This window comes from Rattus norvegicus, chromosome X (assembly GCF_036323735.1).
Source record: "Rattus norvegicus strain BN/NHsdMcwi chromosome X, GRCr8, whole genome shotgun sequence".
In the NCBI taxonomy this organism is placed as follows: Eukaryota; Metazoa; Chordata; class Mammalia; order Rodentia; family Muridae; genus Rattus; species Rattus norvegicus.
In genome coordinates, this window is record NC_086039.1 from 70,691,773 (window position 1) to 70,704,869 (window position 13,097).

Consider the following 13,097-nt stretch of genomic DNA (forward strand, 5'->3'; position numbering starts at 1 on the left):
AGTCACACTTTGTATCCTGGGCTGACTTCAAATTGGAATTCTCCTTTCAGTCTCCTAAGTGCTAGGATTGCAGCTATTTGACACTAAGCCTGGCAAAGCACCACTTTATGAATCATTTAGGATCTAGATTAGAAACTTTAACCAGTGACTGATTGATTTATTATTCTTTCTACTTATATAGAAACTAAGAAAACTTGAGGAAAACAATGGCGTTGATCTTCTGGCAGATGAAAACTTCCTAATGGTGACACAACTGCATTGGGAAGATGATATCATCTGGGATGGGGAGGATGTCAAACACAAAGGAACAAAACCTCAGCGTGCAAGTTTGGCAGGTTGGCTTCCCTCCAGTATGACTAGGAATGCCATGGCCTACAATGTTCAGCAAGGTATGCCTCTGTGCCAGCAATTTCTAACACACAGGCTTTCATTTCAGTCATTATAAGTAATCCTAGTTGTGGTCTTTTAAGCGTCAGAGGAACAGTGAAATACTTCAAATCTAGTCTCTGATTTTTTTCTTTTTTTTTTGTTCATAAAGGTACTTTATATTTATCATTTTATAATTTTTTTTCTCAACGAGGTTAAAATAAAAATACTGTGCTTAGCTGAACAGTGGTAGTGCACGCCTCTAATCTCAGCACTCAGGAGGCATAGGCAGACTTGATCTCTGAGTGTGAAGTCAGCCTATAGAGTGAATATTGGGACAGTGAGGGCTACAGAGAGACCCTATATTAAAGAACCAACCAAACAAATAAATCAAAATTACATACACAAAACTGTGCTTAACAGCATGAAAATAGTGTCAGAAAGGAAAATTCTGATAACCACCAACCAAAGAGTACACAGGAATGTACCCATTGCCCCAGCTGCATATGTAGCAGAGGATGGACCTTGTTGGGCATCAATGGGAGGGGAGGCCCTTGGTCCTGTGAAGACTCGATGCCCCAGTGTAGGAAAATGCCAGGGCAGGGAGGTGGGAAGGAAGGGGTCAGTGGAGGAGCACCTTCATGGAGGCAGGGGGTGGGAGGATGGGATAGGGGGTTTCTGGAGGGGAAACGGAAGGGGGATAACATTTGAAATGTAGATAAAGAAGGTATCCAATAAAAAATGGGAAAAAAAGAACACTAGAGAACAAATATCTCTAAATCACAACTAAAAAAATGGTTATCATTTAAAGATAGTCAGCTTTGGGGTGCTCTGTTATACAAATGTTATACAAATGTTATACAAGTAAAGGAAATGAGAGTCCTAAAAAATTATCAATTATTAACTTTTTTGATATTTTGTTTTCTGCAAGTATATGGTAAGCTTAATTAATGTTGAGACAAGGTCTTGCTCTGTACCTGAAGCTAAACTGGCACTCACTGTTTAGCTCAGGTTCTCCTTAAACTCACCATCTTCCTAAGTACTACAGTACAGGTGCCATGCCATTTGAGTTCAGTGTTACAATGCTGTTTTTGTTTTGTTTGTTTGTTTTAAGCTAGGGTTTTTATGTAGAGTAAGCTGGCTCAACTCACAGAGATCCTGACTCTGTCTCCTGAGTGCTATGGTGGCAGTGTTTTTGGAGATAGAGTCTTGTGAATCTTGTCCTTCGGGTTGGCATCAGATTTACTGCAGTCTTCCTACCTTGGTCTCACAAGTGCACAATTACATGTGTAAGCCATTACAACCTTCTATACTGTGGTTTTTCTTTTGCTTTTGTTTGGTTGTTTTTGTTTTTGAGATAAGTTTTCACTGTGTAGTCCTGGGTTATGTGTAGACCATGCTAGCCTGAAATTTACAGAGATCTGCCTGCCACTGCCTCCCAACTGTTGGAATTAAAGGTATTTGCTACTACTCCTTGTTAATTTTCTCTTAAAATGTAATTTTATATGTAAGTTTTCAAAGTTGTGTATATAAATGTTAATGACATAGGAAACATGAATTTTTAGAAGAAAAGTGGTTTTAAGTATTTCTATGTGAGAGCCATCAGTCAGACTTGAAAGCACTTTTTAACAAGTTCTTGGCAATCTCTAAATTATTCTTGAACATTTTGATAACCCTTTGACCAACACTGAGGTCAGAGGGGTATATTTAAAAATCACCTTGATTTATTGGATTTTTTTGAGACAGGATTTCACTCTGTATCCCTTGCTGGCCTAGTACTTGTCATGTATATAGTTCAGACTTGCCTTGAACTTGAAGGAATCCTTCTAACTTAGCCTCTTGAGTACTGTGATGGACAAGTAAATGCCAGGAAATATTTAAAATGAAGGAAAAGGAAATATGAGACAGCATATTTGGTATTTTATTTGTAAAAAATAAAAAAAAAAAACCAGTTGAACTATAAAACAAAAATCTGGCAAAAATATATTAAAGTATCTGCAGTGGTTATTTTAGTTTCTTCAGTTTTCTTTATACCATTCTGTATTCTCCACATTTTCTCAGTAACTCTGGATTTATTTTACAATTTAGGCCACATAGCACCCCCCCACCCCGGTTGATTTTTCTTTTCAGCAAGTCTTACTATATGTAACTGAGGTTGCCCTTGGACTCAGTATTCTAAGCCCTTACCTGTTGAGTACTGATTATACTGATACATCACTACACCCAACTCAAAAAAAAAAAGCCTTAATTTTGTTTTTGTTTTTTTCAAGACAGGGATGTCTTTGAGCTCTCTGTAGACCAGGTTGGCCTCAAACTCAAGAGATTCACCTGCTTCTTGAGTTCTGGGATTAAAAGTGTGTGCCATCACCACCTGACTAAAAATGGCCTTAATTTAAGAAGTCATTTGAAAAGAATTTTCTCTTTAGTTTTGTTAAATACTTTTTTTAGGGATTTTTTTTTTTATTATTTTTATACTCCAGATTTTATTCCCCTCCAGGTCCCACCCCCCAGAGTTTCACATCCCACATACACTCCCCCCAACCTGCGCACTTCTCTCCACCCCTGTCTCCACAAGGATGTCCCCACCCCACCCACCCCAGACCTCTAAACTTCCTGGGGCCTCCAGTCTCTTGAGGGTTAGGTTCATCTTCTCTGACTGAACCCAGACTGAGGAATCCACTGTTGTATGTGTGTTGAGGGCCTCATCTCAGCTGGTGTGTGCTGCCTGGTTGGTGATCCAGTGCCTGAGACATCTCAGGGGTCCAGGTTAACTGAGACTGTTGGTTGGTCCTCCTACAGGGTCGCCCTCCTCCTTAGCTTCCTTCAGCTTTTTCCCTAATTCAACCAGAGGGGTCAGCAGCTTCTGTTCATTGGTCAGTTGCTTGTTGGGTCTTTTGGAGAGCAGTCATGATAGGTCCCTTTTTGGGAACACTCCATAGCTTCAGTAATGGTGTTAGGTCTTGGGGCCTCCCCTTGAGCTTGATTCCCCTCTGGGCCTGTCACTGGACCTTCTTTTCCTCAGGCTCTTCTCCATTTCCATCCCTGCATTTCTTTGAGATAGGAACAATTACGGGTCAGTTTTTGACTGTGGGATAGCAACCTCATCCCTCACTTGATACCCTGTCTGTCTGCTGGAGATGGGCTCAAAAAGTTCCCTCTCCCCAATGTAGGGCCTTTCATCTAGGGTCCCCTGCTTTGAGTCCTGAGAGTCTCTCACTTTCTGGGTCTCTGGTACATTCCAGAGGGTTTTCCCAATCTCCTTCCTCCCAGGGTCGCCTGTTTCCATTCTTTCTGCTGGCCCTCAGGGCTTTAGTCCCTTCACCCCCAATTCCCTGTCTCTCCCCTGTCCCTTCCCCCACCCCTTGTGGTTGCTTTCTTCTCCCACTCAAGTGGGACTGAGGCGTCTTCACTTGGGCCCTTCAGCTTGTTGACCTTTTTGAGTTCTGTGGACTGTATCTTGGGTATTCTGTCTTTGTTGTTGTTGTTGTTGTTTTGGTTTTCTTTTGTTTGTTTGTTTTGGGTTGGTTTTTTTGGCTAATATCCACTTTTCAGTTGCTCAGTTTCTTTTCTAAATTTTTGTGTTTTTTTGAGACAAAGTCTTGCTGGGCAACTCTGGCTAGTCTCTTCCTATCTCTGCTTCCCAAGTTCTAGGATTAAAGGAGAATGCTACCATATCCAACTCAGTAACATAGTGTTTTGATATAAGATCTTGGTGTGTAGCCATCTTGTCAGGCCTCAGGCTTATAATCCTTCTCTCTGTCTTCCTGAATGCATAGTATTCTTAATTAATTATTCTTGTTCTTATTTAGAAGCACGTTTTCCTTACTGATAATCGTTTTATTTGCTAACATAGCTTAATATCAATATTGATCACTGTAATTTTTTAAATGATTTACTTATTTTTTTTTATTAACTTGAGTATTTCTTATATACATTTCAAGTGTTATTCCCTTTCCCGGTATCCGGGCAAACATCCCCCTCCCCCCTCCCCTTCCTTATGGGTGTTCCCCTCCCAACCCTCCCCCCATTGCCGCCCTCCCCCCACCAGTCTAGTTCACTGGGGGTTCAGTCTTAGCAGGACCCAGGGCTTCCCCTTCCACTGGTGCTCTTACTAGGATATGCATTGCTACCTATGAGGTCAGAGTCCAGGGTCAGTCCATGTATAGTCTTTGGGTAGGGGCTTAGTCCCTGGAAGCTCTGGTTGCTTGGCATTGTTGTACATATGGGGTCTCGAGCCCCTTCAAGCTCTTCCAGTTCTTTCTCTGATTCCTTCAACGGGGGTCCTATTCTCAGTTCAGTGGTTTGCTGCTGACATTCGCCTCTGTATTTGCTGTATTCTGGCTGTGTCTCTTAGGAGCGATCTACATCCGGCTCCTGTCGGTCTGCACTTCTTTGCTTCATTTACTTATTTTTATTTTGTGTGTTTTGGAGTTTTTGCCTGCATGTATGTCTCTGTGAGGGTGTCAGATTCCCTGGAACTGGAGTTACAGGTGTAAGGTCCTAGGTGGGTGCTGGGAATTGAACCTGGGTCCTCTGGAAAAGCAACCAACCAGTGCTCTTGCCTGCTGAGCCATTCCTCCAGCCCCTTACCATAATTATTTAGCTAGTCCCTTAGTAAGTAGTCTGATTAAGTTTTAAATATTATAAACAATATTGCCATGAATATTTTGTTAGCAGTGTTTTCTGTTAAAGTGAGATATATATGATATCTAGTAGCTTTCTTTTGAATAGTTATATGAGTACCTGCACTAATTTTTTCTTTTTCTTTTTGCTTGAATCATAACTAAAAGGAGCATTAACGCTTTGTTACTCTTCTCTCTTCTTGTTCTGGTCAGGTTTTACAGCTACATTGGATGATGATAAACCATGGTACTCCATTTTCCCCATTGATAATGAAGATCTGGTATATGGACGTTGGGAGGACAATATCATTTGGGATGCTCAGAACATGCCTAGGATTTTGGAGCCTCCTGTTTTGACACTTGATCCCAATGATGAGAACTTGATTTTGGGTATGTTAATAGCCAAAGTCAATGCTCTTTATCTTTGACATCTTATTATTGATGTCAAAGGGCAAGAGGATATAAAAATGTTAAAGAAGGCAAAAACTAGAAACTTAGGTGATGCTTTTTTAAAAGAAAAGCTGTAGCTTCCAGAGTTTGAGTATGGTTTAGGAAAAACTCATGTAGAAATGTTGAGGGGTTGGGGGTTTATCTCAGAGGGGTTGGGGATTTAGCTCAGAGGGGTTGGTGATTTAGCTCAGGGGGTTGGGGATTTAGCTCAGGGGTTGGGGATTTAGCTCAGTGGTAGAGCGCTTGCCTAGGAAGCGCAAGGCCCTGGGTTCGGTCCCCAGCTCCGAAAAAAAGAAAAAAAAAAGAAATGTTGAAAAATTGTATCTTCAAGACATCATTAGACATGGCTAGGCAGTGGTGGTAAACACCTTGGGAGGCAGAGGCAGGCAGATCCCAGAGTTTGTGGCCAGCCTGGTATACAGAGTTCCAGGACAGTCAGGAATACACACAGAAACTCTTAAAACAAACAAACAAATGATATCAGATATAGTCTAGCTGGAATTACTGACAAAAGTCTGGAAGTAGAGTGAAAAATCTACTTAGAAACTCCAAAAATATCAGTGGAAAGGTGAGTTTTAGCTGTGCCTGGTAGCATGGATCCCAGCTACTTAGGAGGCTGAGTTAAGAAGACTGTAATTCCAGGCTGTCTAGGCTGCAGAGTGTGTTTCAGGACAGCTTTAGCAATTTAGTGAGATTGTATCTAAAAATAATGGGAAAAGAGTTAGAGGGTTGGAGATGTAGCTCAGTGATAGAATCCTTACCAATCCTTCGTATTGTACAGAGGAGTGGGGAAGAGGGTAGGAGAAAGGGAAGAAGAAGAGGAGAAAACAGGAGGAAAAAACAAAATTGAGCATTTAGGGATAGCAATTCCAAAGTCATTTCTTGTTATATCCTCAGAGATCCCCGATGAGAAGGAAGAAGCTACTTCTAATTCCCCTTCTAAGGAGAATAAGAAAGAATCATCTCTGAAGAAGAGTCGAATTCTCTTGGGAAAAACAGGAGTTATCAAGGAAGAGCCACAGCAGGTTTGTGAAAAGAAAAGGACTTGGTATTTAGAAGAACAAAGAAAGGTATTAGGAAAGGATAATCTGACCAATACTTATTTGATCTATCATTAGAACATGTCTCAGCCAGAAGTGAAAGATCCATGGAATCTCTCCAATGATGAGTATTACTATCCCAAGCAACAGGGTCTTCGAGGTACTTTCGGAGGGAATATTATCCAGGTACAAATTGCTGCTTTGTTTTGTTGGAGGGTATGGGTAAAGATTGCCTGGGAAGTAGTATTTAATTTTAACTCTTCTGTTTCCTGTTTAGCACTCAATTCCAGCTGTAGAATTACGGCAGCCCTTCTTTCCCACCCACATGGGACCCATCAAACTCCGGCAGTTCCATCGCCCACCTCTAAAAAAGTACTCCTTTGGGGCACTATCTCAGCCAGGCCCACACTCAGTCCAGCCTTTGTTGAAGCATATCAAAAAGAAGGCCAAGGTATAAATGAATCCTGGTTATGAAAAATGTTCTGTAAGATAATTGGTACAAATTTTGGAGTTATACTAGATATTAGATTATCTTAGGGAATTATTTTCTCAGATGTGATACAATTTTATTTTGGTTATTTAGAAGAATGTCTTTATTCTTAGAAGTTTTTTTTTTTTAGAAGCTGAGGATTGAACTCAGGGCTTTGAGCTTGCTAGGCAAGCACTCTACCACTGAGCTAAATCCCTAACCTATAGTAGATGTATATGAATATACCTCAGGCTAAAATATTGCAGCTTTCATAACTAGTTTACTAAAATCTGTAGAAAATTTACAGATTAAATAGGGAAAATGCTTAAACAGTGAGAGAAAAGATGTTCAGAATGCTATTTTTCAGTTTTAGAGATATGTTTGAAAGTTTTCACAATAAAATTGAAAAAAATAACATGTAAAAAAGTTTTGGTATTGTCTCAGATTGGCTATGAGTGTGTGTAGTTTATCTATATTGTCTTCATTTTGGACAGATGAGAGAACAAGAGAGACAAGCCTCGGGTGGTGGAGAGATGTTTTTTATGCGTACACCTCAGGACCTTACAGGCAAAGATGGAGACCTTATTCTTGCTGAATACAGTGAAGAAAATGGACCATTAATGATGCAAGTTGGCATGGCAACTAAGATAAAAAACTACTATAAACGGGTGAGACTGTACTCAAATAATTTTTGTGGTTTTTTATATGTGTATGTTTTTTAAATATATATTTTATGTGTATGAGTGTTTTGCTGCATGTATATATGGATGCACACCACATACATGTGCCTGAGGAGGCCAGAAGAGTGTGTTTCCTGGAAGTATGGATGGTTGTGAGCCACTATATGAGTGCTGAGAACCAAACCTGGGTCCTCTGTAAAAACAACTAATATTCTTAACCATGGAGCCATCTCTCCAGGCCCTGAAATTTTTGTTATCACTATAACTCTAATTAGGTATGTAATGATACTCTGTGAACATGTATTTTACCATGTACGTTTCTTGGGGGAAAGGACTAGCATTCTTGTTTATAGCAAATGCTATGCTTATGGAAAATTACATGTATGTTTATTGGTTTTATTCTGTGAGTCTGAGTTTGCTATGTTTCTTCTAGAAACCTGGAAAAGATCCTGGAGCCCCAGATTGCAAATATGGAGAAACTGTTTATTGTCATACATCACCTTTCCTGGGTTCTCTTCATCCTGGCCAGTTACTGCAGGTGAAGAATTCTTTCCTGTCTTTATTCTCTTCTAAGGAAGTTGACAGATAAGGAACAAGTTTTCCCAGAAAAGAACAATTTTGGTTGATTGAGGCGTTCATGTATTAGGTATAAGTTAGTATAATCACTGGGAGTAATTATGGGTGTAGTGGTGGACACCATTAATCTCAGCACTTGGGAGACAGAATTTGAGACTAGCTTGGTCTATATATTGAGTTCCAGGTCATCCAGGGCTATGTAGAAAGACCGTGTCTCAAAAAGGGGAGGGATCTGGAGAGATGGCTGAGTAGCTAAGAACATCTATAGGACTGAATTTGATTTCTCAGCTCCTACACAGCAGCTCACAAACATCTGTAACTCTAGTTTCAGGAGATCTGAACCGTCTTCTAGTATCATTGAGCACTTTATCCATGTCGTGCACAGATAAGATAGATAAAGGCATGCATATTTTAAAAAATAAAAAAGAATTAAAAATAAAAGCTTAGTATAATTCACTGGATATGGAGGGCAGGAGGATTGCTATGTAGCAAGTTTCTGTCTAGTTTGGTAAACAGGAGACTGTCTCCAAAAACAAAACCAGTAAAACAAAATTTAAGGCAAGATAGTTCCTTGAAAATAATTCTGTGTTATTTTAGATTTTTGGTCTAAATATAGAAGAATGGGGTTGTTTATTGTTTGATTTGTGGAGGTTTGTATGTGTGGGGATGTGTGTTTTGAGTTAGGATCTTTATACCACAGGCTGACCTGAAAGTTACTATTTAGTCCAGAGTGGCCTCACACTGGCCTCAAACTTTTGGGGCAGTCCTCAGCCTTATGAGTGCTTGGATTGCATATATGACCATGAGCTACTATAAAACTGCTATTTAAAAGTACACACTGGTTGGGTGTGGCGATGCACACCTTTAACTCTAGGGAGGCAGAGGGAGGTGGATCTCTGTGAGTTCAAGGCCAGCCTGGTTTACAGAGTGAATTCCAGGACAGGCAAAGGTATTGTTATGCCGGCTTATAATCCCAGTACTAGGAAGGCACAGGCAGGAAGATTATAAGTTTGAGGTGAGCCTTGGCTGTACAGCAAGACCATGTCTCAAAAAAAAAAAAAAAAAAAACCAAAAATACATTAGGAAGTCTACCTAGAATTAATATAGGTTATAAGTGTTTTAAATTCTTCATGTAAAATTTGTTTGAGGGACTAGAGATGAAGCTTGGTGGTACTCACCTAGCTTGTTCAAGGTCCTGGGTTTGTATCTACCACTGCAAAATAGTGGCATATTTTTATGATAATTTGTTATGGCGATCGTGAATAATGAATCATACTTGAATGTTATAGTCTTGTCATAGTAAAGTGTAGATATACATTTTTTGGCAACCTCTTTTTTTTTGGCAACCTCTTTTTAATAAGGGTTCAATCTCTTCTCTAGCTTACCACCCAGTAGAGGTAGTGGAAGAGAAAAGAGAAAAGTTATTAGGATGGGGGAATTGGACTTGTTCAGCAATAGTTCTTTAGGGGCAAGCTTGATATTTCTCAGCAGTTCAGTCCCATAGCAAACACCAAATATGACACAGCAGCTGCAGACCAGTCCTCTAGGCAGGCAGACACCAGGCATGAACCAGCAGCTACAGTCCAATCCTTTCAGCAAGCTCTCACCAGATTCTGATTATCATTGGCTTTCCTCTTCAAACTTTCTTTCTGGTTTCTTGTTGGTTTTAAACCAAACCATCTCCTTCTTTTGTCACTATTTTTATAGTTTCTTTTCCCTAATTTCTTTCTCGGCTTGTTTCTCTTTTTTTGTAGAGGAAGGCCACTGATTTATTTGAGTTAATTTTATACCAAGCCACTTTGCTGAAGGTGTTTATCAGGTTTAGTAGTTCTCTGGTGGAACTTTTGGGATCACTTAAGTATACTATCATATCATCTGCAAATAGTGATATTTTGACTTCTTCCTTTCCAATCTGTATCCCTTTGATCTCCTTTTGTTGTCTGATTGCTCTGGCTAGAACTTCAAGAACTATATTGAATAAGTAGGGAGAGAGTGGGCAGCCTTGTCTAGTCCCTGATTTTAGTGGGATTGCTTCAAGTTTCTCTCCATTTAGTTTAATGTTAGCAACTGGTTTGCTGTATATGGCTTTTACTATGTTTAGGTATGGGCCTTGAATTCCTGTTCTTTCTAGGACTTTTATCATGAAGGGGTGTTGAATTTTGTCAAATGCTTTCTCAGCATCTAATGAAATGATCATGTGGTTTTTATCTTTCAGTTTGTTTATATAGTGGATTACGTTGATGGTTTTCTGTGTATTAAACCATCCCTTCATACCTGGGATGAAGCCTACTTGATTATGGTGGATGATTGTTTTGATGTGCTCTTGGATTCGGTTTGCAAGAATTTTATTGAGTATTTTTGCATCAGTATTCATAAGGGAAATTGGTCTGAAGTTCTCTTTCTTTGTTGGGTCTTTGTGTGGTTTAGGTATAAGAGTAATTGTGGCTTCATAGAAGGAATTCGGTAGTGCTCCATCTGTTTCAATTTTGTGGAATAGTTTGGATAATATTGGTATGAGGTCTTCTATGAAGGTCTGATAGAATTCTGCACTAAACCCTTCTGGACCTGGGCTCTTTTTGGTTGGGAGACTTTTAATGACTGCTTCTATTTCTTTAGGCGTTATGGGGTTGTTTAAATGGTTTATCTGTTCCTGATTTAACTTTGGTACCTGGTATCTGTCTAGGAAATTGTCCATTTCCTGCAGATTTTCAAGTTTTGTTGAATATAGGCTTTTATAGTAGGATCTGATGATTTTTTGAATTTACTCTGTTTCTGTTGTTATGTCTCCCTTTTCATTTCTGATTTTCTTAATTTGTACACACTCTCTGTGTCCTCTGGTTAGTCTGCTAAGAGTTTATCTATCTTTTTTATTTTCTCAAAGAACCAGCTTTTGGTTCTGTTTATTCTTTGTATAGTCCTTTTTGTTTCTACTTGGTTGATTTCAGCTCTGAGTTTGATTATTTCCTGCCTTCTACTCCTCCTGGGTATATTTCCTTCTTTTAATTCTAGAACTTTTAGGTGTGCTGTCAAGCTCCTGATCTATGCTCTCTCCTGTTTCTTTCTGCAGGCACTTAGAGCTATGAGTTTTCCTCTTAGCACAGCTTTCATTGTGTCCCATAAGTTTGGGTATGTTGTACCTTCGTTTTCATTAAATTCTAAGAAGTCTTTAATTTCTTTCTTTATTTCTTCCTTGACCTGGTTATCATTGAGTAGAGCATTGTTCAACTTCCATGTATATGTGGGCGTTCTTTTCTTACTGTTATTGAAGACCAGCTTTAGCCCGTGGTGGTCTGATAGGACGCATGGGATTATTTCTATCTTTCTATGTCTGTTGAGGCCTGTTTTGTGCCTGATTATATGGTCAATTTTGGAGAAAGTACCATGAGGTGGTGAAAAGAAGTTATATTCTTTTGTTTTAGGATAGAATGTTCTATAAATATCTGTTAAGTCCATTTGGTTCATAATTTGTATTAGTCTGTCTATGTCTCAGTTTAATTTCTGTTTCCATGATCTGTCCATTGATGAGAGTGGTGTGTTGAAATCTCCTACTATTATTGTGTGAGGTGCAATGTGTGCTTTGAGCTCTAGTAAGGTTTCTTTTATGTATATAGGTGCCCTTGTATTTGGAGCATAGATATTTAGGATTGAGAGTTCATCTTCATGGATTTTTCTTTTGATGAATATGAAGTGTCTTTCCTTATCTTTTTTGATGACTTTTGATTGAAAATCGATTTTATTCGATATTAGAATGGCTACTCCAGCTTGCTTCTTCAGACCATTTGCTTGGAAAGTTGTTTTCCAGCCTTTTACTCTGAGGTAGTGTCTGTCTTTGTCTCTGAGGTGTGTTTCCTGTAGGTAGCAAAATCCTGGGTCCTCATTACGTATCCAGTTTTTTAATCTGTGTCTTTTTATCGGGGAATTGAGTCCATTGATGTTGAGAGATATTAAGGAATAGTGATTGAGGCTTCCTGTTATCTTCGTATTTGGAGACGAAATTATTTTTTGTGCTTGTCTTCTCTTTGTTTTGTTGCAAAATGATTAGTTTCTTGCTTTTTCTAGGGTGTAGCGTGCCTCCTTGTGTTGGGCTTTACCATTTATTATCCTTCGTAGGGCTGGATTTATAGAAAGGTACTGTGTAAATTTGGTTTTGTCATGGAATATCTTGGTTTCTCCATCTATGTTAATTGAGAGTTTTGCTGGATACAGTAACCTGGGCTGGCATTTGTGTTCTCTTAGAGTCTGTATGACATCTGTCCAGGATCTTCTGGCTTTCACGGTCTCTGGTGAGAAGTCTGGTGTAATTCTGATAGGTCTGCCTTTATATGTTACTTGACCTTTTTCCCTTACTGCTTTTAATAATCTTTCTTTGTTTTGTGCATTTGATGTCTTGACTATTATGTGACAAGAGGAGTTTCTTTTCTGGTCCAATCTATTTGGAGTTCTGTAGGCTGCTTTTATGTTTATGGGCATCTCTTTCTTTAGGTTAGGGAAGTTTTCTTCTATGATTTTGTTGAAGATATTTACTGGTCCTTTGAGTTGGGAGTCTTCACTCTCTTCTATACCTACTGTCCTTAGGTTTGATCTTCTCATTGAGTCCTGGATTTCCTGTATGTTTTGGGCTAGTAGCTTTTTCCGCTTTACATTATCTTTGACAGTTGAGTCGATGATTTCTATGGAATCTTCTGCTCCTGAGATTCTCTCTTCCATCTCTTGTATTCTGTTGGTGATGCTTGCATCTGTGACTCCTTGTCTCTTCCTTTGGTTTTCTGTCTCCAGGGTTCTCTCCCTTTGTGCTTTCTTTATTGTTTCTATTTCCATTTTTTAACTCCTGGACGGTTTTGTTCATTTCCTTCTCCTGTTTGGTTGTGTTTTCCTGTAATTCTTTAAGGGTTTT

At 39.3% G+C, this 13,097-nt stretch overlaps 1 protein-coding gene across 6 annotated transcripts in view; it reads left to right on the forward strand.

Moving 5' to 3' along the window:
- Taf1 (TATA-box binding protein associated factor 1) overlaps positions 1-13,097 on the forward strand; it is a 75,635-nt gene that overhangs the window by 10,872 nt on the left and 51,666 nt on the right. For all 6 annotated transcript variants that reach the window (XR_005497977.2, XM_039099743.2, XM_063280029.1 and 3 more), the window contains exons 8-14: positions 182-389; positions 5,202-5,378; positions 6,336-6,463; positions 6,557-6,664; positions 6,756-6,929; positions 7,442-7,615; positions 8,061-8,165. Coding sequence is in view for 5 of the 6 variants with exons in the window: in XM_039099743.2 (XP_038955671.1) it covers positions 182-389; positions 5,202-5,378; positions 6,336-6,463; positions 6,557-6,664; positions 6,756-6,929; positions 7,442-7,615; positions 8,061-8,165 (1,074 nt within the window). In the remaining variant the exon portion in view is untranslated. The remainder of the gene's footprint in view (positions 1-181; positions 390-5,201; positions 5,379-6,335; positions 6,464-6,556; positions 6,665-6,755; positions 6,930-7,441; positions 7,616-8,060; positions 8,166-13,097) is intronic.